The sequence below is a fragment of the Triticum aestivum genome, chromosome 3A, assembly GCF_018294505.1.
Source record: "Triticum aestivum cultivar Chinese Spring chromosome 3A, IWGSC CS RefSeq v2.1, whole genome shotgun sequence".
Lineage (NCBI taxonomy): Eukaryota > Viridiplantae > Streptophyta > Magnoliopsida > Poales > Poaceae > Triticum > Triticum aestivum.
This window is the reverse complement of record NC_057800.1, coordinates 149,398,302-149,422,882: the sequence shown is the minus strand read 5'-3', so window position 1 is coordinate 149,422,882 and position 24,581 is coordinate 149,398,302. Positions and strand designations below refer to the sequence as shown.

The 24,581-nt window shown below is 44.7% G+C and overlaps 1 protein-coding gene across 1 annotated transcript; it reads right to left on the bottom strand.

Moving 5' to 3' along the window:
* Positions 1–161: 161 nt before the first annotated feature.
* On the bottom strand, positions 162–5,059 carry LOC123060764 (trafficking protein particle complex subunit 1). Its single transcript, XM_044483599.1, has 5 exons — positions 4,665–5,059; positions 3,808–3,922; positions 3,274–3,392; positions 2,497–2,558; positions 162–519 (listed from the first exon to the last, which is right to left on the bottom strand). Exons 1-4 carry the CDS (start codon positions 4,913–4,915, stop codon positions 2,507–2,509), a joined length of 537 nt encoding a protein of 178 aa, XP_044339534.1. The 5' UTR covers positions 4,916–5,059; the 3' UTR covers positions 162–519; positions 2,497–2,506.
* Positions 5,060–24,581: the final 19,522 nt, after the last annotated feature.

The window sequence follows — 24,581 nt, the reverse complement described above, 5'->3', positions numbered from 1 at the left end:
AGCGTACACATAGACCATGCTACTCTTCTGTGGCGATGTGTTTCTTATTCCCTTCGACATAGCTGAATCATACGTAGGAACATCTTTTATAGGAAAGATATTATTCGATAAATAAGCCACTGAAGAAAATATTTGATCTGTAACCAGAAAACTCATGGATATCATCCAACAAAGGACATGAGAGAGCATTCCATTTTTTGAGGGGGTCCATCATGATGAAGGGTGCAAATTACAGGGACTGTGATCAGAGTGTACAGATATCAAATTGCAGTGGGTACACATGAAGACCATCAATGCAGGGTGCAAGTGTACAATAAATACAGTGAGATTCAACAGGACCACTTTGGCACAAGACAAGTCTGTATCATCCTTGAAGCAACAATTTCTCAACAAACAGTGATTATCAAACCAAATAACACAGAGATGCCACCACACACCAAACTGTTCCACGGCTCAGAATTTCCGAAAACACGAAGTGCTTACTGTTCTCCGCTGGTGAGCATGCACCTCCTCCCAAACCTGCAATTGGACATTGCAGTGCTGATGAGGATGTATGCGGAGAAAAACAGACAACTAGGCCTTTATCTGTCGTGTCAGATGTCGACAAAAGTTCAAAAGCATCGATTGAAAACTGAAACACAACACAGGATTGAAAGTTCACAAGCAGACAGACAGAACAAAGGGCGGTGTCTGCTTGACTGATAGATAGTTTAGACACTTATTCATCTTAAAGCGTTATGACATATAAGAAAAATAGGATCTGCTATAGCCGACTGATGAAAGATCATTTTTATTGAGAACTAGTACTCATATTCAGTTATTGATAGATCCCACGGGACATGTAGAGCTATGAGGAATGGCTCATCCTTTGGATCAACAAAATGATACACAGGAAATCCATATAAATGTTGTCTGCCAGGAATTTCTTGCCAATTCAAGGACATTGTTTAACCAGGATAAATTCAAGCATATGTCACGGGCTGGGGTTGGATTGGACCGGAGGTTGTAGTCGTGGGAGGTCGGAGGACGAGGGCGAAACTCTCGTCGGCCTATGGTTGGAGAAAGAGGTGAGGAGGGGGCGCCGAGGCGCAGGTGCACCAGGTGAGAAGATAGATTATTTTCTGGTTGTACTCATTGATCGCATAGGGGTGGCTATAAGTAGCCTATTACAATGACGTGACAGATTCCAACTCTAATTGGGTGTTGGCAGGGTAACCTTCTTCGGGACTAAACCTTTCCAACTAAGACCCAGACTCTTTAACCTAAATCTAGAAGGACTCTATAATTAAACTGGGACAGAACTAGGGTGGCGCAGGGCCCTTGTGCCTATAAGTCTGGCCCCACATGACATCATAGTCAGGCCCGTTGACAAGGGAGGCCAAATTGGCCGACCGCACAGGGCCCCCAAATTTTTGGGGCCCCCAGTCCAGGAAATATTATGTGTATATATATATGAGAAAAAGGGCCCAGTAAACCAACACTCAGGCAGCCCATTCTAGCAGCCAAATACATGCACGCACGCAGCCTCGCAGCCTGCCTGTTGGCTTGCCCTAACTCCCGATCGCATCGCACGCACTTTCCAGTTTATCCCTGGTTTAGCGATCGCTAGATCGAGGAGAGGTCTCTAGAAGCGCAAGGGGCGGCTGCCGGCTGGGCGACGGAAGCCCGCAGGCGAGGGCGGCAGGAGTAGGAGACGTGCGTACGCGGCCGCCGGCCGGCTACGCTCCACGGCGCCGTATTAGGTATTACAGCCGCTATGGGCATCGTCCTTGCCGGCGTAAATCCTTTTATAAGAAGCCCTATTTTATTTTGCTAGTGTAGGATCGTTTATGTTAAACAATTTTTCAGAATGTTACATCAAGATGAAATATGTTTTATGCAAGGTGAGATATTACATAGAATTCGAAATGATTCATATTGTTTTTGTCTGTTTTATAAAACAGAAAGAGTCATGCATAGAAGGAACTATGATTCAGGTGCTGAAAAGCATAGGAAGAAAACCAAACTGTAAGCGGATGCTTGATCCCAAAAGGGTGCTTTTGATAAATGTCCTGAAAGAATCTGATCGCAAAAAGGAGAAGATTAATTATGAAGGTATGATCGAAGATTTCATTTCAAGAAATACTACATGGGTACCTTTTTTTAGTAGAAATGAGGTCAGATTATTTCAGTACCATCTTTACTATTTTATAATTAGTATTCGGTATATTTTCTAAATATTGTATCAAATAACATGTATTTGAAGTTATATAATTAAATGAGAGTATGCTTTACTTACATTAGTTCTTTAGGTATATGATTTTAAAAAAAATAGGGCCCTACTTTGATTCTCGTCCCGGGCCCCTAAATTTCTGGAGACGGCCCTGATCATAGTTCCCTAGTACTCACACAGAAGATTGCTAAGGATCCATACAAATGACAACATAAACCTTTGTACAGAACACTAGTGATTGGTTATATACAGGACTCTGCAAAACACTAACAAGTGAACATTACCTGAATGGGATCAAATCAATGTTTTCACATACAGATCGAGATGTTTATTGAAAAGGTCACACCTGCAAATAAAAATATGTTCAGAAAACACTAGAGAATCGAGCAAAACAAAAGTCAATGTAGCCACTAAGCTTGAACATGGTTGTGTAACTTGTGTATTGTCAACAGAATAATGTTTTAGTTCAGATGATCCTACAAAAGACCATTGTTCTTGATGAAGACCAAGCAAATAAACTAATACTCCCTCCGTCCCGAATTACTTGTCTTGGATTTTTCTAGATAAGGATGTATCCAGACACGTTTCAGTGTTAGATACATCCGTATCTAGACAAATCAAAGACAGGTAATTTGGGACGGAGGTAATAGAACAGTACGCCCTTATGACTGAATGCAAATTCGATTTCTATAATTTATTATCCTCCATGAAATGAATTCTTCACAGGTAGGATGTTGGCGTGTTAGGTAGGTCGAGAGGACTAGGCATGAGAAGATCTAAAATGAATTGTTAATATGTATGTTTCACACAATTCCTTATTTAGGTACATCTTATTTGCAACATCTATATGCTTCCCTAAACAACTCATGAATTTAGCTGTCCAGTTTAACCCACTGCTTTAGCGGGACAATTGCTCAATCATGAAATAAAAAGGTATCCTTGTATAAATAAAGTGACAAAAATGATGCCATCTCCATTCAACTTTCAACCATCCTGGTATTAACAACTGCTTCTAGCTAATCATGTAGCATAGTAATTTTCAATTGATAGGCATGACTTACTTGATTGGGCTGCCAGGAGCATACAGAGGATTCTTTACAACATACTCCACATATAGGCTGTAAATATGCTTCAGCGCATCTCTTTGATCACCAGTCCTTGGATGGGTAAGGAGAATAAGCTGTATAAATTGGAAAATTCAGTGAATGTATATCCTTTTGAACAAAGGATTATCACATACATATCTGCGCTTTAAGTACCATGGTAAAGGTAGAAGCTGACAATCATAGTTCAAAATATGCGTAGTGTGGGCTGTGGAACAGGTCTGCATGAAAAAATGTTGCACTGCTGCTTCTACATTTAAGGTCACACTAGTTAATTGTGGCTTCCATTGAAGTGATACAATGGCTGGATTCACATTAGTTTAAAGTCACTGAAAAACAACCTTAGTCTTCTTCATCCAATACAAACACTTAAAGTGTGGTTATCCAGAAAAGACCTTCAATTTTCACAGGATCTAACCAGCCAAAATAAGAGCATGATGATTCTAAGAATGGAAGAAAGCCAGGGAAGATAATAATAACATATCGACAAACCTTTATACCAGACGGGCTCTCCATGTAGTTCAATTTATATGTGTTTGTCTTGAAACTATGAAATGAACATCCCTGACCTGGCAGTAGTGGCGCCCCAAGATTCGCGTGTTCTGTTCTGCATATGTAAAAGGTGCATGAGCCAAGTATGACTCTAGGATGTGAAGTGCTAAACATGGTATCCATCAACAATTCCAGTTATCTAGGTTATACGGTTATAGATATATTTCTTAGGGCCAAAATTTTGGAAAGAGATAATAGAGAAACAGTGTCCGCCTGTCCGGAGATGAAAATACACAATTTCAGAAGCAGGGGAGCAGTATGGCAGTGCTAGTCATTCTACGGCTAGAGTTTTGAAAGGTTTGTCCGTATCATCTCTTCAGATTTCGCCGTTAAGCTACCTCAGATGCGTACACTGACTTTTGTTGGCAAGTAGTATGCCGCATTTCGAATAACCCTGGTGTTTACATTTTCTGGCTCACAGAAGTATGTACGGAAAAATCTTGAAAGGAAGATCAAATGTCTCCCTTTCACCATTTTTGTTCAGTCACGAACAGAGGTTCTTCACTGTCTGCCTCTCTTACCCTTGGCTCCCCCCTCCCATCCCCTGCCCCACTATCTCCTGTTAATTCGTGCAGCAAAATCATGGAATTTCTGTCAACTACTCAAATTGGTCATAGTGGGGGTTGCTCCTACCGAAACAAAGTCGTGGACTAACATCTACTGCCAATAAACTCATTGGATCTCCATTTCAAGAAGCTTCCAGTCCATTATCACTCACCGACAAATTAGTCAAGATTAGCGAACTCAGTAACCTATGACCGAGATGTGTGTGAGGAGAGAGGTAGGAAGAAGCATACGAGGTGGGGTCGATCTTGGCGGTGAAGGAGCGCAGGGAGAAGAGGAGGCCGAACATGAGCTTCTGGTCCTGGTTGCGGGCGAGCGTGCGGAGCGGGCGGTGCCACTCGCGGTACAGCAGGCACACGCCGTTGCGGTTGAAGACGTAGATCACCTGGGCGTTGGAGCCCGTTCCCGTCCCCGGAGGCGCCGCCGGTGCCGGGCTGGACTCCGGCGCGACGGACGTCAGCGACGACCCGCCGAAGAACTGCATCGCGGAAGCAGCGGCCGAGAGCCGGGCGGAGGGGAGCGGCGGTGTGGCGTGGATCTCCGGCCGGGGAGAGGAGACGACAACGGCGCGGAGCGGAGTTGTTGCTGCTGGAGAAGATCGTGGACCGGTATGGCAAGGAGATTATGGGCCAACGTCGACATAAAGCCCACACGAACGCAGTTTGGTTCGAGGCTCGGTTTCCTTTTCAGTTCTTTTTAATGGGCAGAAACTTGATGCTTTTAATCCTATTATTAGTAAGCTTGCACGTGCAAATGCACGTCTTAACTAATATTACAAACATGTGGGAGAGTTATACAAAAAAATTCGATTGAACTAATAATACAAGTATATTAGTGATGATTTTTTAATAAACAATTGGGCACTTACATTTTTTGTTCAAAACCAAAAATGGTCTGAAAATGATTTTTTTGGTATGTTTATTTATTTTCCGCAAAAATGTCTAAAATTTCCTGGAGTGACTGGTGTATTAGTGCTGATTTAGAAAAGCATTTATTTTGACACTTCCTTTGGGGGGGGGGGGGGGATTTAGCTAAAAGGGGGGCTGAAATAATTTTAGTGAAAAGGACGTTCACAATAAACCCAATGAATCGAGATATCTTGTCAAGCTCATTTCCCCATAAGCTTGTCGAAGTAATTCTAAGTTTGAAAAAAAGAACTTACATCACATAGGACGAGTAAGAAACATGCTAATCTTTTCCTTGAAAAAATAAACATTTTAATCTTCACCGGCAATAAAAATAGTACTGGTCAAATATTTGAAACCCCCCAAAGATCAACAATCAATTGTGTATCATGGTGTGACTGAACTGATCCGGCAAAGCTATAAAAATATATGAAGGCTTTAGAAGATGTTGTGTGCATGATTGTTTGTTATACTTCAACGATGGATATACTCAATTTGAACTCATAAAAAAAGCTTGAAAGCACAAGAATAACAATTCAGGTAGCCCTTAAAACACTATGTATTCATCATACATTTGTCATGCTTATGGTAATGAATTTCTCTTAAACAAAAAACAACCAAGAGAAAAAAAATATCATATGTTAATTCATGGAAGTACCTCGAAAATGCCTAATGATGAGCCACTTCCAATTTTCCAATTTTCCAAATGATAATGCCTAATGCCTAAATTTCTCACAACTCAATGTGTAATTTGGTGGCTGAATTAACGTTTTCTATAAAAATAAGGATTGAGGTATCATGTAAACATAAGAATCATGAACTCTTAGTCATTCCAAATGGTAATTGGATGCAACTTCAAGTCTGCGTCCCAATCCACCTAGGTGAGTGCCATGTTGTGATGACCTCTCAGAAAAATCAATATTGTCCAAATGGCCGAGAATGTTGGCATGTACACTGATTAACATGCTTAGTACTATCTCTCTTCAGCTTTCAAAAAATAAATCTAGCAATAACTAAAAGTGCTCCCCTTGCTGCATGCATTCTACAGGTAGACACATTTGTTTCACTCCAGTGCTAGGACATCTGGCACCTGGATCCAAGAACAAGAAAATCCCATGAGATTTGAAGCACAGAGCCTTCAAAATCTGACCATCTGTAGAGGCAATAATAATCATCAATGCCTGCTATTGTTTTCATAAGTATAGACTAATGTTTAATTGCATTAAGGTGAAACTTCAAGCTTTTTTGTTATACCAGTGCCTTTGGAACTAAACACATTTGTCCTAAACACCTTAAATCTGTTTTCTGTAATTATCAGTGGTACATAGGCTTATTATAGTCATATTCATACATTTCATTACTTATTTGCTTCTATAAAAGAATGTTTGGACCCCACTAATATCATCAGCAGTTCAGCACTATAATCATGTGCTGCATAGTGTACATAATCTCTAGGGTATGTGGTGTAAGTAAAATGCAAACAGTGGGCCAGGATACATGGATGGTCAAAAATTCCTTCCTTCGTGCGGCGAGATAACCCGTATAAATGGGGAACGATCCATAGACGTTGTTGGAACTTCATCTGGATTATTCTTCCTCATCTGGTTGTGAAAGCACAAGTGTTAAAGAACTTGCAACGGATGAAAAGAGATGAATAAGCATGTGCAATGATCAGACATTGGAACAATATGTACATTGAGACTTCAGAATTCGGAGTAAGAAGCATTTCTCAGATGAAGGAGCGTCACCATCGATAGATAAAAATTTAATTTCCATGTATTTGGCTCACAACATGCAATTTATATTCCGATACAATACTGATAATTAAAAAGGATTATAGATATATCAGAATTAAAAAATGAGGTCATCTAAAAATATTAGATCTTTCACTTGCTGAAGGCAATCTCTATATGTATTAGTACAAAATGACCATGGAAATACTCTAGAGTATGAACTTTGTATCACCCAAAACGAAATTGCATCCTTTCTCTCTACGATCAAGGAAAAAAAGTTGCTTCCGTTCTGAATAGAAAATAAGCACAAAATTCTTCTAATTCCATGCGCCATGGCACCACCATTTTGTCTACAGAAAATTGTTCCAATTCCAGCCATCCACCATTGAAAAAACATGGTTGTACGAGAGTTGTAACAAGGGCAATACAATCAGAGTAGAGCAGAACAGAAAACAGCGTGATTGCTAAAAGTGACTTGTTAATATCAGCGAGCCACACATTGAGATTGTTAAAACTTCAAAGTGACTGGATAATGTAAGTGAGCCAGACACGAAGCAGGGCCGCCATCAGCAAGTCTCAAGTAAAACAAGTAAAGTCTCAAGTCTTGCCTGGATTCAGTGAAACAAGTATTGTTTTTGCATATATAAAAACAAAATCTGAAAATGTGAATAAAAGGAACTTAGATTAGTGGCGAACCTACGTGTTACCTTAGATCAGTGGCGAACCTTAGGTCTTGGTTTGGCTGCAAACATCAACAGATAGCGGTGCCAAGAATAGCCATATTTGAAACTAATCTTATCCCGGAGATCCCCTACACTACCCCAAATATACAACCTGTTAGCCGGATCGCCTCTTGCTCCTTCGGCAGGAATCACCTTCCCTTCTACGTTTCCCCATCTCATCCCTTCAACACAAATAACCGCCTCCTTGAGAGGCGATTCCTCGAACACTTAAAGCCATCAAAACAAACTGGTCCAGAGGACTGCTTACTTATATGTCAACGACACCTAAACCCAGCGCAACGGACAGGGCATGATCGCCTTCCACACCTAATCAGCTCAAAACACCCAACACCAGCGAATATTTTGTACAAACTCGTTGTATAATCAGTAACACAGATAGTTCATCCTTAGATCCTAAACCTTCTGAAAAAACTCAAATTCCAAAGAAGAATGTTGTATCTGGGTAAATATTTATGATGGAATTCCTATTAAATGTTGCTCTGCTCCAGTTGAGCTAATGGTAGCTACACCAGAACATCATGCACTAAAATGACCTCTCTGAGGTATAAACTATACGGTGCCATGGAAAGAAATGAATCCAGCAGCTAGCTAGAAAGAAAGTGAGCAAAACTCCATACATGCACTAACAAGACTTTATGTGAGGGAGAATATTACGTACCTGTGTATGTGAGATTCGGGAATGCAGCACCTATGCTTGTGATCCCTGCCAGCTCACCTAAAATTGAAGTAGCCTGCTCAAAAGAAAAGTGGGAATGTCAAAATACATATAATCAAGACCATAGTTGTCCTGCCGAAGTGAGACTTTCCAAAAATCCCTGCCAATTCATGAAGCCAGGACAAGATATTTACATATACACTGATTTTGCAATCACAAGCATGAACTTCTCTTGTGTGCAAGCATCATATCTCAAGCAATACCATCAATTTCAGAAATTATTGAACTATTTTGCCCTCTTTGGAGTCTGGACACAACCACATGTTTCTCCCTCGTGCTTCATCAGTCCATCCAATTGACGGTTCATGCTTTGTAAACTCAGATTCATTTGTTTGCTACAGAGTATGTGCGATTCATTTGCTTGTTGGTCCTGTGAGCTAGCTTCCTACACCCAGCCAACCTCTGAAAGTTAAGGTAAAGAAAACCCTGATGAAAGTTTGCCGGCTTGGTGGCGAGGGCCTGACCGGTTGCGGCAACGGAGTGGGGGTGAAGGGCAATGTCAACAGTTTAAAGTACGCGTTGCCCGATGCACACAAAACAGACCAAAAATACTTTTGTAGACGTTGTACTCATGCTGTCTTGTACAAAAGCAGTAACACGTAAGAACATTTAGGCTTGCATAAAAAAACAGTTCAGAATTTAGGCTTCAAAGATTACAAGGATCTGAGGAAGGCATACCATTGAGCTGCATTGCAAGTCTTCAGTGTTCAGATCTTATACACGCTATGCTTCTGCTATCCAATCCCTAGCTGATCATGGCTTCACAAAACCTGAAATTGGATATCACATTTCTTTCAACAATGGATGAAACTGCATTCATCTGAATGTACATACATCTCAAATTTCATAGAACAGTTCCACTCTCAATGGGAGAAGTAATCTCAGAAGGGGATGCGGGGTGGCCAGTTGAGATGCACAACGTGTCGGTTGTTGGGAGGGGATGCAGAGGCCTTCCAGGGCGGGGGTCGGGGGACCTTCAGGTGGACGCGGAGCAGCTGGCGGATGTAGGGCATTGCGGAAGCAGCGAGATGGGGGGACGTCGTGACACGGACGGTGGGCCAGATGTGGGTCACGACGAGATGCAGGGCATGGCAAGCCGTCGCGACGTGGCAGTGCCTGCAGGGGGGCTAATCGACGACGGCGAGATGCATGGCCCGACGTGGCGTCGTGGGATGGCAATGGCCGCAGGTCGGTTGCAGAGAGAAACAAGGAAAATCTTTGCCTCCCAGTCCGCCGGCGCGTCAAGTCGTCGAGGGGAAAGAGAGAAGAGGCGGCGTGCGAGGCGTGGGGCGGTGACGGGCGGCAAACTGCCTAGGCGGCGTGTTCGGGAGAGGATAGCGGGAGGCAGTTTTCCTTTTTCTTGTGTAAAGAAAAGAGGCAAGAGAGGTTAGCGACTAATGGCATGGTGGGTAATTAAGGCATAAAACGTGTTTAGTATCATGAAGTGATGTAAACCATCAGATCACAGGATTTGATGCATGGGATTAATTGGTTCTCCGCCCTTTCGTGCTTTTATAGGGGTAGTAGATACGTGGTATCCGTCAGGGGGGTCCAATTTCACCGTACCTCTTTTTGCTGGTAGTAGAGGGCCTTTCGTGCCTTTTAAAATCCAGAGTTCAGTCATCCAGTCTTGCAGGAATACAAGTGGCTTCATTGGCTCCACCGGTGAACCATTTGTTGGTTGCAGATGATAGCCTGCTGTTTTTTAAAGCAAATAATGAGGGGGCTGAAGAAGTGTCTCACCTGCTGGAAACCTATGCTAAAGCCTCAGGACAGAGAATTAAGAAAGACAAGTCTTCCCTATTTTCAGCAAGGGTTGTCCAGAGGAGGTAAGAGCGGCTATAAAGAATATTCTGAATGTCCCTAATGAACAGTTGAATGAGAAATATCTTGGTATGCCATCTGATGTGGGAGTTTCAAAAAATGGTGCATTTAAATATTTGAAGGATGGCTTGTGAGGTAAAATACAAGGTTGGATGGAAAAACTTCTATCAGCAGCTGGAAAAGAGGTTCTTATTAAATCAGTAGCTCAAGCTATCTCGGTCTATTCAATGTCATGTTTCAAGCTTCCAAGAGGAATGTGCAAGAGTTTGACTTCAATGATTAATGCATTTTGGTGGGGTAGCAAAAGGGGACAACGCAAGCCGTATTGGGTATCATGGGAAGTCATGAGTATGCCCAAGTATATGGGAGGTTTGGGCTTCAGTGATTTTGAAATTTTCAATCTTGCTCTATTGGCTAGACAGGCATGGAGAATTCTTCAAGGCCCAGAATCTTTGAGTGCTAGAATACTCAAAACAGTTTACTTTCCGGGAGGTGACTTGCTATCGGCTGAGCTTGGAAACCATCCATCCCAGATTTGGCGCTCAGTCTTAGAGGGGCGAGATACTCTAAAGATGGGCCTTATCAGAAGGGTGGCAACAGGCGCGGCGATAAACATTTGGAATATGAACTGGATTCCGAGGAAAGAAAACATGAGACCCATTGTCTCGCTAGTAGATCAACCCCCACAACTAGTATCTGAATTGCTGGATCAAGGGAACGCTAGATGGAATTCTGAGTTGATACAACAGGTGTTCTTGCCATACTATGCTACTGCCATCTTACAAATCCCAGTATGCACACGGAACATCGAGGATTTCTGGTCATGGGCTTTTGAGAAGAATGGAATATTTTCAATTCGATCGACATATAGGACGATAATGGAAACAAAAAAAAGAGGAGGGAAGATTGGCTGGAAGAACGGCCGGGGGCGTCTGACATGAGCAACATAGAAAAATCTTGGGCCTCCCTTTGGAACACTGCGGTACCAGTAAAAGTTAAAGTGTTTCTTTGGAGGTTATCAAAGAATTCTATACCCACAGAAGACGTCCGCAAGAACAGGAATATGTCGCCCAAGGATGATTGTTTTGCTTGTGGAGCTAGCGACTCCTTGAGGCATAGTCTGCTGGAATATACCACGGCTCGGTGTGTTTGGGCGTTGGTTGATCCTGAGCTGTTGGAGCATATGATAGAAACAAGGGAAGCATCACCTGAAAGTTGGCTATTCTCTATGTTTGAGACCTTAAAACATGATGAATTAACTCAGATGGTAGTCACACTATGGGCCATTTGATACGCTCGGAGAAAGCTAATCCATGAATCCATTAGCCAGAGCCCATATGAACCATATTCGTTTGTCAAGAGATTTGTCTCTGAGCTTGATCAGCTAAACGTTTCTTCAGTTTCACAAGTAAGAACAAGTCTGCCGAGCCAGCCGAGGGGAAAATGGATTGCGCCAAAGGATGGTCACGTCAAGATTAATGTAGATGCGGGAGTATCAGTCCATCACAATATGGGAGTAGCAGCTGCAGTATGCCGGAGTCAGGAAGGAGTATATCTTGGATCATCTCTGTTGTCAGTACAAGGTCTTCTCAATCCAGCAGTTTTAGAAGCTCTTGCATGCAGGGAGGCGCTGGCTCTTGCTCAGGACTTGGGAGTGCAGAATGTTCAAGTAGCTTCATACTGTCAGCAAATTGTCAACCATATCCATCAAGGAGTCGGAGGAGGGGATGGAGGAATCATCAAAGAAATTGTAGAAAGCATTAGACTTTTTTCAGCATGTAATTTCTATTATGAATCTCGAATTTCCAATGTAGAAGCTCATAGACTTGCAAGGTTTGGTGTCTCTCTTCCACAAGGGAGACATATTTGGCTAGGATTTCCTCATGATCCTATTGCTATAGCTGTAAACATTTTAGCTAATCAATAAAACCTAGCTTTTTCGCTCAAAAAAATGTGTGTGTATGCTGAATGCTGAATGCTGAGCTTGGAGCTGTTGTGCCATCACTCAATTCTTGAGGGTCGCACCCCTAAATTTTTTTCCTTGAGGGTCGCGACATCATGACACAGGGGCTCATCAGGCGAGTTGGTGACGGTATGTCAACACACATATGAAAGCAAAACTGGATCCCAAAAGACTTTAATATGCGACCGATAGTCAGCAAAGTACCACATCCATCAAGTCTAGTGGCCGAGCTACTCACACCAAATGCATCATGGCACACGGACAAGCTAGCTGAAACTTTCTTGCCCACTGATGCCCAAGCGATTGCGATAATTTTTGTTCGTGGATTCACGAGAAGAATGGTATATTCAGTGTCCAGTTGGCGTACAGAATGCTTGTGTACAAACCTAAGGTGTGAAGCATGGCTAGAGGACGTGTTGATTCGTCAAATTCAAATGCAAAAAAGAAGACATGGACTAGCCAGTGGAAGACCCAAATGCCATCTAAAATCAAGATATTTTTATGGAGGTTAGCACAGCAATCTCTCCCATCTGCTGATTTATTGCGTCACCGAAATATATCGACTACGTCAACCTGTGGAATCTGCGGTTCAGAAGATTCTTGGCAACATTCCCTCCTCCACTGTCATATGGCGAGGTGTGTTTGCACCCTCGAAGATCTGAACCAGGTCGAGGCCATGGAGAGCAGCCGAGAACTGGATACCAAAAGGTGGCTATTCACACTTATTGATGTGATGATTTTATCAATGTTGTGGTCACCTTGTGGGCTGTGTGGCACGCATGCAGAAGAGCACTTCAGTAAAAAAAATCAAATATAAGATTAAAAAATTCAGTTACAAGATTAACATTTTTAAATACTCAGTAAATATTTTTTAAACATTTTTAAATGTTTGGTCAACATTTTTATATAAAATATTAATATTTTTTAATACATGGTCAATATTTTTTCTATACATATTTAGCATTTTTCAAATACTTGATTAATATATTTTCAAATGCAATATTAACATTTTCTGATACATGGTCAATATATTTTCTATACAAATTTATCATTTTTCAAATGCTTGGTTAACATTTTTTCAAATGTAACATTAATTTTTTTAGTACATGGTCACCATTTTCTCTATATACATTTAACCTTTTGGAAATGCTTGATTGACATTTTAAAAATAAAAGTTTAACATTTTTATAATAGATTGCAAGTTTATTTTTTTAATACATGGTCAAAAAAAGTTCATATACATGTTTAACATTTTTCAATGCTTTATTAACATTTCTAAAATACTTGTCTAACATTTTTTAAATACACGATCAACTTTTTTCACACACTTTGTATTTTTTGTATACATTTTTCGTACACATGTGAAATATTTTCTCTATACACATTCAACATTTTTCAAATGCTTAGTTAGCATTTTTTTTCTAAATATTTTTTATGTAATTTGTTTTGTAATATATTTATTTAGAATATTTGGTAGTATAAGCAGAAGTAAAAAAAGAAATAAAAAACATGAAGAAAACCAAGGAAACAAGGCCTTAGCCTCATACACGGCTGGGCTGACCCATCTGGAGCTCCCCCGACGCGAGAGCTCCCCATTGTTTGGCAACAAGCGAGTCATAGGAGTGCCGCATTTGAAGTGTTTTTCATGTTTCGTGTATTTCCTTTAGGTGAAGTGTTCCTTTTTTTGAAGGAATCGAGGGGAAGTTTTCGCCATGTTAGATTGTGTCTCTTCTACGACGTCTCTACAGTGAAGGCAAAGCATAGATAAAATAAAATCTTATGGCTCTATCGTTTACCTTAGCGTGATCAACGTAGCTTACATCGAATCGGAAGGAAATGGGGCAGCGCTTTAATAAAACTATCATGGTGCTATTTGACGGGAAATTGATCCTAAAATGACGAAACAATGGTTCATTAACCTGCCTTGCAAATCATTTGATCCCATCTGCAATACCTTCTCACATACTAGGACTCATGCATTTTTTTATACTCTTTGATGTTAGTCCATGTTGTATATGTTTGTTCATGTACAATGCTAGGCGCTGGTCGGGCCAAGGGTGCGCTAGATTGACTGCCTCTCCCACTACTCGACCCACTTAAAATGACAATTTTGATGCGTCAGATTGTCGCAACCAAAAGGCCCACACATAACGGTTTCTACATATGCAACATCGTAACATCTTTTTCCAGATTATGATATGTGAAAGGACATCGCAACATTTGAAACACATCAATACAATATATATTTATTTGTAAAATAAAATATCCATTGACCACAAGCCATCTTTGGGAATGATGGTTTACAATGTATGCAAACATAGAAGCCAACATTTGCAACAACACGAAATAGCTTGGCAACATGAACATAACACTTGTTATGGGTGTCTAATGCTTATAGTTGTTGTGGCATGTACTTCACGTGTACAGGACCAAATAGCACATGTTTGCATGAAATACCCTTTGAAGAGAACTCTTCTGTGGTCTAGTGGTAGGCAACTTGGCTGGAGCTGTCATCGACCCGAGTTCAAGAACTCATTCTCCTATCAGAATCACATAGTGAGCTTCTTTCCCTCTAATCTCATTTTTTTCTTCTGTAACACCCTTTGGAATATTAAAAAAATATTGATTTCACTAACCTCTCAACATCAATGATGGAGGCACAAACCTCACTGATTCGGGCTCACATGACCATGAAATTGTCTTGTTGGAGGCCTGCAACCCCTTTGCACTGGATGAGGGGATCGCGGACTGATCCCCCGTAATCTCCCAGCCTTCCAGGAACTCAATGTTTGGGAGGACTTTGGTTTTGAGCTCCATCATCAGGTCATGGCAATGAGCTCCGTGAGATCGATCTAGAGTAGAAAGGTAGTGAAGGAATGACATAACTGAAAGAATGACACATGATTGAAAAAAAAATCATAGAGCAATATGAGAGGCGTGGGAAGAGGAAGAGAGCAGAAAGTGTGCACATGCCATGAGTAACGTGGATCCAAGGGCGTGAGTGTATCGATCCGACCGATGGAGCGACATGGTGATATCAATCATTTAGGGCTCATTCATTTTGTAGGGATTTTAAAAGATTTCTATAGGATTTTCTTTTGGCATAATTATTTTTCTATGTATGGTAGTGAGATACTAGATATCTTAGGATTGTCTCCATATTGACATACTCCCTCCGTCCCAAAATACTTGTCTTAGATTTGTCTAAATACGGACGTATGAAGTCACATTTTAGTATTAGATACATCTGTATCTAGACTAATCTAAGACAAGAATTTTGGGACGAGGGGAGTATTTCCTAAGAAATGGCATTTGATGAGACTTATTTACTTGTCCCTCTATTCATTTTTATTTATAAAATGCTTTAGAAAGTTCAGACAATGTCCAAAATAGTTCAAAGCTAGCTGTCTAAAACATCTTATGAAAACAAACGGAGAGAGTAAATGTTTATTTTTATTTTATTTTCTGAAAATATCCAGCAATTGCTGGCTATTTCATTGATTCATGGCAGGGAGAAAACATGGTGATAAGAAAGACATGTGGGGTGGTCAGGGACCAAGGATGAAAAGAGAATAACATAAAAAAGGCATCTAGAAGCCAAAAATCTCACGGTGGTTCCCCGAAGGGGCTCTCAATATAGTTCGCTCCCCCGAGTCTCCAAAACTCCATCGAGTTTCTCAATTCCCTCACAATGTCAGAGGTGGAGGCTGCCTTGTTTTGGAAGGTGCTTCTATTCTGTTCTTGCCAGATCTCCCAGCATGCTGCCAGCAGCATGGTTTTTGTTCCTTTCCTTTCCCTTGGCGCTGCCTTGTTGATGATTTCTCTGATGATCAGCATCGGCTGCTTCTGGCCATGATGCCACCTGTTGACACACGCTCCATGCCTTGGGGCATTCCTAGAATATGTGCTTGCTTGTTTCAAGATTTCTGTGGCAGAGTTGGCAGAAGTAGCTGTTCGGCCGGCCCCGACGCTGGAGCCTGTCGTTGGACCAGACTCGGTCATGCAGTAGCAGCCAAAAAAACATCTTGATCTTCCCTGGAGCCCAAGTTTTCCATATGATGCTATCAAACTCTGAAAAGTGCCGGCCCTGGAACTGCATTTTGTAGGCAGAGCTTGCAGTGTATCCCTCTTTTGCCTCCGGGTTCCACCGAATTTGGTCCCTTTCTTCTCCATTGAGTATGATGTTTGCCTCTTGAATTCTCTGGTCCAGCTGCAGGAAATCCAACAGTAGATGGTTGACATCACCATGCTCTGATCCAAGTGTGGTTGTGTAGTGCTTCATAGATAGTCATGTTTTTGCGCTGGGCGTGGTGGAACGGGTTTGGGTACCTCTGAGCAAGGGTTCCTGGTTCCAGCCAGGTTGATTGCTAGAAGATCGTTGTTTTGTCATCACCAACAGTCACCGTTGTTGCTGCGGCAAATAATGCTCTGTCATCCTCGTCGCATGGCGGTGGTGTGCCAACCCATGATCTATCCGGGTCTTCCCATGCAATCCATAGCCAACGTAGCCGGAGGGCTCAGCTGAAACTTTGAAGGTCCAGGATCCCGAGCCCACCCCTCTCAGTTGGAGTACACACCGTTGGTCAGTTTACCTTGCAGCTTGCCCCTGTTATCGCCTCCTCCTACTTCCAAAGGAATCTCCTCCTGCACTTGTCAATCTCCTTGAGCAGCTTTGGTGGCACCCACAGCACTGAGAGGGCAAAGGTGGGCATCGCCCTGAGGACGCTCCGGACCAGCACTCTTCTGCTGGCAAAAGGGAGCAACCGACCTTTCCATCTTGCTGACCTAGCTCTAATTCTATCGATGAGAAACTGTAGGTGCACTAATCTAAGCCGCGCGGTCATCACTAGGAGGCCTAAGTACTTTATAGGGAAGGATGTAATGGAGCCGCCGAAACTATCGAGGATCTCAGAGAGATCAAAATTCTCGCATCTGATCGGTGTTGCTGTTGACTTCACCGGGTTCACATGCAGGCCAGTGGCTTTTTCGAACTCATTTAGGATCTCCATGATGGTGTCTATTTCATGTTGGTCCGGGTTTGCGAAGATGACCGTGTCGTCCGCGTAGAGGCTGACTCTGAGCTTGATCTCGTGGGCTGGCAATGGTGCGATCAGGTCTTGCTCCACCGCCGCTTTGAACACTCTATGTAGCGGATCAATGGCTAGAATACATAAGAGCCGCAAGAGAGGGGTCACCCTGCCACAGCCCCTTGCAGTGTCTAATCCTTGGCCCTGCGATGCCATTGAGCAGGAAGGTCGACGAGGAGGTGGAGAGGAGGAGAGCAATCCAATCTTGCCATCATGCGCTAAAACCTAGCTGTTGAAGCAACTCAAGCAGATAATCCCAAGAAACATTATCGAAGGCCTTTGAGATGTCTAATTTGAGTAGCAGGGCCGGCGTCTTCTTGGCGTGGAGGGACTTGATGAAGTTTTGCACGTAGAGGAAGCTGTCATGTATGCATTTGGTTCGGAGGAATGCCGTCTGCACCGGGGAGATCAAGGTTTGAATCACCGTTGCTAAGCGGAGGGAGAGCACTTTCGAGATCAGTTTTGCTATGGAATGTATCAAACTAATGGGCATGTAGTCGGTGATTGTGGTGGCGCTGTCTTTCTTTGGAAGGAGCACTACAACAGTTGTATTGAGCGGCTGGAAATTGCCTCCGGCGAGGTGGAAGAACTGATGAAAAGCCTCCATGATATCCCTCTTTATGGTTTGCAAGCAAGTTCTGAAGAAAACACCGGAGAACCCATCCGGGCCAGGTGATTTCTCCGTCGGCGATTGTTTGATTGCTTGCCACACTTCCTGCTCGGTGAAAGGGTTGTATAGCCCACTGCCTTGCACCCTTGGCATGTTGATGTAGCTCCAATGAATTGTGCTGGCTCGGCCCTGTCTAGTCCCTAAAGACCTGTCGAAATGGCTGTGGACTAGTTCCTCCTTTTCATCATGAGTTGTGGCAACTCTAGTGGTCCTTGCAATGAGTGAATGAAGTTTTTTCTGCACCCGGAATTGATCTTGGCATGGAAGAAGGCCGTTTGGGCATTGCCTGCTCGCAGCCGTGTTATCCTAGATGCCTGGCATTTCCCAGCCCTCTCCACCGCCGCTAGCCCTAGTATTCGTAGGTGGAATTCTCCCTCTGTGAGGGGCCGACGTTCTTGTGCGGTGTCCAGGCATAGAACAACTAGCGTGGTCAGTTGTAGTTGTACTTTCATCACTAAACAATGATTTACTCCAAATTTTTAGGTCTCTGGCTACCCGATGCATCTTGATGTTCAGGTGAGCGAAAGCACAAGTTGTTGGGGCTGGGCGCTGCCATGCTCTTTCTACAGTCTCGTGAAAACGAGGGAACCTTGGCTAGAAAGACTCAAAATGGAACCGCGGCGCCTGGCGAGGGGCTGCAGCTGCTGCGAGGAGCAGCGGGCAGTGATTCGAGCACGAGGTGGAAGCGGCGTGCAGCATGAAATCGGGGAACATGCCCTCCCATTCGACCGTGCAGAAAAACTTATCTATGCTCGTAAGAGTTGGATCCTGGCATTCGCTACTCCATGTAAAATGCCTATTTTTGCATTTAATCTCTCATAGACCATTGGCGTCGATTGCCGCTCTAAATTTTCCCTTGATCCTCCTATTTATGTTGCTATTATTTTTGTCGCGGGAATCGTAGATAATGTTGAAATCTCCATTAAGGAGCCAGGGCTCGCCTTGGGGAGGGGAGCCTCTCACTAGTTCAGCCAGGAAACTATCTTTTCGTGCCCCCTCAGATGGACCATAGACCGTTGTCAGCCAAAAACTAGACCCTGAGGAGAGGACTGAAACTTTGGCCGTGATGGAGAACTCGCCGATCGCATGGGACTGGATTCGGACCGAGGTCGAATCCCAGAAGATGGCAACGCCTCCTCTTGTGACATTAGCTGGCAAGACAATGCAGTCATCAAGTCTCTACCCTACTTCCCTAGCGATCGTGGCTGTCCACTCCTCAAGCTTGGTCTCTTGAATGCAAAGAATGGCGAGGCGGTGCGTGTTTGCGGTGTCTTGCACTACGGAGCGTCGGGCGGGGTTGTTTAGGCCCCAGACGTTCTAGCTCATGATCGGGCAGGTTGTGCTACTCATTGGAACCAAGATCATCCGCAAGAGGTTGGCCATGGAGACGAGCCCGACATGGAAAAAAGAGACGAGTACACAATCCTACCATCTAGGGGTTGCCAGCGGCCACCAATAGGCTCAAAACCCTGCCGGCAAACAACTAGCAACCATGCCCAACTACTATTACAACTCGCGAGCCCTAAGGCCGACATACTACAACCTAACTTCATCCCGCCCATGGCTGGTCGTCGTCGACTATGGTGGTGAACTAATATGGGGAGACTGGGCCGCCGGAGGCCTCTCCTTCAGGGCCTAGCATGCCAGCAGCTGCCTTGAGGGCCTGGGCATCCAGGCGGGTCAGCCGCGTGATCACGGCGATGTCATTGTCTGTCAGAGGCTCGTCAAAACGGCGGATGAGAGCCTCAGCCGCCGCCATCATCTTCTCCTGCGGTCCCAGGATCTCGAGGCCATGCACGAGGCGGAATGTTGCTCTTTGCGCGTGTGGCACTGGCGACGGGTTGCTTGCTTGGCGAGCGCTGGCCCGGACTAGAACACTGGTTGCTCTAGTCTTGGAGGGGGGCTTGTCTCTTGTTGGAGGCTTACCGACCACCGGAGTAGGCACGCTAGTGAAGAAAGGGAGGGTTGGTGGCCGAGGCACCTCGCTTCCACCGCCACGTCCAAGCTGCAGCTCGGTCACCTGCCTGGTCACGGCCCCCAGCTGGATCGCGTGTGGTGGTGGGGGTGTGGTGTATCAGGGACAACACTGGCCCCATGTCCAGAGACTCCCCGCTTGCTCCATCTTCGTCGCCAAAGTTGAGAGGCTTGTTCAACTTGGCCGCGATGACCTCATCCAGCACCGAAGGCACGGCATCGGGACGCTTGGGTGGAGTTAGCTACTTCTTGGCCCCCTTAAAGAATTCCGCCACTGGGTCGTTCGCCGGCGTGGTTGAGGAGGATGCAGCATCACGGTGCAACTTGCGCGACGGGGCGAGAAGGGACCAGGCGCCCCCCTGTCGGTGTCAAAACAGGCCGATCTCAGGTAGGGGGTCCCGAACTGTGTGTCTGAGGATCAAAGGTAACAGGAGACAAGGGACACGATGTTTACCCAGGTTCGGGCCCTCTTAATGGAGGTAATACCCTACTTCCTACTTGATTGACTTTGATGAGTATAGGGGTTACAAGAGTTGATCTACCTCGAGATCATAATGGCTAAAACCCTAGATGTCTATCCTATATAATTATGATTGCCTCTATGGACTAAACCCTCCGGTTTATATAGACACCGGAGGGGCCTAGGGTTGCACAGAGTCGGTTTACAGAGAAAGCTCTTCATATCCGAACGCCAAGCTTGCCCTCCATGCAAAGGAGAGTCCCGTCCGGACACGGGGGAAGGCCTTCTATCTTGTATCTTCACGCATCATTCTGGCCCATGTCTCATAGCTCGAACGCCCGGGGACCCCCTTATCCAGGACTCCCTCAGTAGCCCCTAAACCAGGTTTCAATGACGATGTGTCCGGCGCGCAGATTGTCTTCGGCATTGCAAGGCGGGTTCCTCCTATACCCCAAGGTAGCTAAACAAAAGAACTATATCCGGCTCTGTATAATCAATTACAACCCTGAACCACAAAGGTGAAATACTTAAACAAAACAAGCCATGCCCACTGATGGCTTTTTCGGCGACACATTATGTTCTGGCCTCATCATTATTTCAAACCGTTTTGTAGCCTCCTGCTCCGCACCTCGAGGCGTGGCCTCTATTGACACGTCTTGTTAAAACAGAGATCGTGTCCTCTTATTGCGGGATTCTCATCAATACGGGTTTGCGTAATCCAACCGTGTCGTTTGCATGTCCCCTTGGGAATAGGCGAGTTTTAAGGCCCGTGGGGGCGCTTGATATTCACTGCCTTAATAAGAGGATAAGGATCCATCTTTCTACCCCACGCCTTCCTCTTCCTCAGCCCATCCGCCCTCGAGCTCCAGTGCCCAAAATTCAATCTTTTCCGTTCCCACCAAACACTCCAGCCATGTACGGATCTGGTGTGCAGGGCAAGTGGATGGCATCCTCCATCACGGAGGGGAATGTCAAGGAACTCCGGGAGGCGGGGTACTAGGCCACGGAAATCCTCCATCGGCTTCCTGCCAAAAAGTAGGTCATCCCCACTCCGGAGCCTAATGAGTGGGTAGAGTTTAACCCCCATTTTCTCTGGGACTAGGGTTTCCCCTTCACCCTTTCGTCCATGGGCTCATGTTCTACTACGGGCTAGATTTTTATGATCGCTCCGAATTCCTTCCTCCACATCTCGGTGTTCATCGTCGTGTGTGAGGCATTCCTCCGCATTCCCCCCACTTCGGCCTGTGGCTCAGTGTCTTCAATGTGAAGCCGAAGGTGGTCGATGGTCAACACGTGGAGTGTGGCAGCGCCATGGTGAGCAAGCTCCCCAATGTCACCTGGCCCAAGGGGGCCTTTGTGGAGACCATGAAGGGATGGCAGCAGGAGTGGTTCTATATCACGGAACCTCGCGACGCCACATGGACCTTGTCGGTGTCAAAACCGACAAATCTCGGGTAGGGGGTCCCGAACTATGCGTCTAAGGCAGATGGTAACAGGAGGCAGGGAACACGATGTTTTACCCAGGTTCGGGCCCTCTTGATGGAGGTAAAACCCTATGTCCTTCTTGATTAATATTGATGATATGGGTAGTAGAAGAGTAGATCTACCACGAGATCAGAGAGGGTAAACCCTAGAAGCTAGCCTATGGTATGATTGTATGTTGTAGTTGTTGTGTCCTACGGACTAAAACCTCCGGTTTATATAGACACCGGAGAGGGTTAGGGTTACACAAGGTCGGTTACAGAGGAGGAGATACACATATCCGTATTGCCTAGCTTGCCTTTCACACCAAGTAGAGTCCCATCCGGACACGAGACGAAGTCTAACAGTCCGGCCAATGGAGATAGTCCGGCTGTCCGGAGACTCCCTAATCCAGGACTCCCTCAGTAGCCCCTGAACCAGGCTTCAATGACGATGAGTCCGGCGCGCAGTATTGTCTTCGGCATTGCAAGGCGGGTTCCTCCTCCGAATACATCACAGAAGAATTTGAATACAAGGATAGTGTCCGACCCTGCAAAATAAGTTCCACATACCACCGTACAAAGAATAATTCACAAATCTAATTTGCTGACTTGTTTTGGTAGCACGACATTATGTCATGACCCGGTGATTATTCGAACCGTTTCCTTTAACTAGCCCCGCACATAACGCAAGGCAATTTTTTGACACGTCTTGTCAAAGCAGAGATCGTGTCCCCTTATTACGGGATTCTCATCAATACGGGCGTGGGTAACCCAACCACGCCATCGATTACGGCGCTTGGGGGATAAGCGAGTTTTACCAGGCTAGTGGGGACGCATACATGTTGGGGAACGTAGTAATTTCAAAATTTTCCTACGCACACGCAAGATCATGGTGATGCATAGCAACGAGAGGGGAGAGTGTGATCTACATACCCTTGTAGATCGACAACGGAAGCGTTTGGTTGATGTAGTCGTACATCTCCACGACCCGACCGATCAAGCACCGAAACTACGGCACCTCCGAGTTCTAGCACACGTTCAGCTCGATGACGATCCCCGGACTCCGATCCAGCAAAGTGTCGGGGATGAGTTCCGTCAGCACAACGGCGTGGTGACGATCTTGATGCACTACCGTCGTAGGGCTTCGCCTAAGCACCGCTACAATATTATCGAGGACTATGGTGGAAGGGGGCACCGCACACGGCTAAGAATATGATCACATGGATCAACTTGTGTGTCAAGGGGTGCCCTCTGCCCCCGTATATAAAGGATCAAGGGGAGGAGGCCGGCCGACCCTCTATGGCGCGCCAAGGAGGAGTCCTCCTCCTAGTAGGAGTAGGACTCCTACTAGGAGGGGGAAAGAAGTGGGGAGGGAGAGGGAAAGGGGGGTGCCGCCCCCCTTCTCCTAGTCCAATTCGAACCAGGGGGGGAGGAGGCGCGCGACCCACCTTTGGCTGCCCCTCTCTCTCCACTAAGGCCCATATGGCCCATTACTTCTCCCGGGGGGGTTCCGGTAACCCTCCGGCTCTCCGGTTTTCTCCGAAAATACCCGGAACACTTCTGGTGTCCGAATATAGCCATCCAATATATCAATCTTTATGTCTCGACCATTTTGAGACTCCTCGTCATGTCCGTGATCACATCCGGGACTCCGAACTAACTTCGGTACATCAAAACTCATAAACTCATAATATAACTGTCATCGAAACCTTAAGCGTGCGGACCCTACGGGTTCCAGAACAATGTAGACATGACCGAGACGCGTCTCCGGTCAATAACCAATAGCGGAACCTGGATGCTCATATTGGCTCCTACATATTCTACGAAGATCTTTATCGGTCAGACTGCATAACAACATACGTTGTTCCCTTTGTCATAGGTATGTTACTTGCCCGAGATTCGATCGTCGGTATCTCAATACCTAGTTCAATCTCGTTACCGGCAAGTCTCTTTACTCGTTCCATAATACATCATCTCACAACTAACTCATTAGTTGCAATGCTTGCAAGGCTTTATGTGATGTGCATTATCGAGAGGGCCCAGAGATACCTCTCCGACAATCGGAGTGACAAATCCTAATCCCGAAATACGCCAACCCGACATGTACCTTTGGAGACACCTATAGAGCACCTTTATAATCACCCAGTTACGTTGTGACGTTTGGTAGCACACAAAGTGTTCCTCCAGCAAACGGGAGTTGCATAATCTCATAGTCATAGGAACATGTATAAGTCATGAAGAAAGCAATAGCAACATACTAAACGATCGGGTGCTAAGCTAATGGAATGGGTCATGTCAATCAGATCATTCACCTAATGATGTGATCCCGTTAATCAAATAACAACTCTTTGTCCATGGTTAGGAAACATATCCATCTTTGATTAACGAGCTAGTCAAGTAGAGGCATACTAGTGACACTCTGTTTGTCTATGTATTCACACATGTATTATGTTTCCGGTTAATACAATTCTAGCATGAATAATAAACATTTATCATGATATAAGGAAATAAATAATAACTTTATTATTGCCTCTAGGGCATATTTCCTTCAGTCTCCCACTTGCACTAGAGTCAATAATCTAGTTCACATCACCATGTGATTCAACACTAAGA

What these genes read in the sequence shown, in the direction of transcription:
- LOC123060764 (XM_044483599.1), bottom strand. Translation starts at nt 4,915, where the DNA reads ATGCAGTTCTTCGGCGGGTCGTCGCTGACGTCCGTCGCGCCGGAGTCC. An exon ending in GCCAAGATCGACCCCACCTC is followed by an intron (nt 3,923 to 4,664) that starts GTATGCTTCTTC and finishes TTACATATGCAG; the next exon opens with AACAGAACACGCGAATCTTG. An exon ending in GCTCCTGGCAGCCCAATCAA is followed by an intron (nt 2,559 to 3,273) that starts GTAAGTCATGCC and finishes TTTTATTTGCAG; the next exon opens with GTGTGACCTTTTCAATAAAC.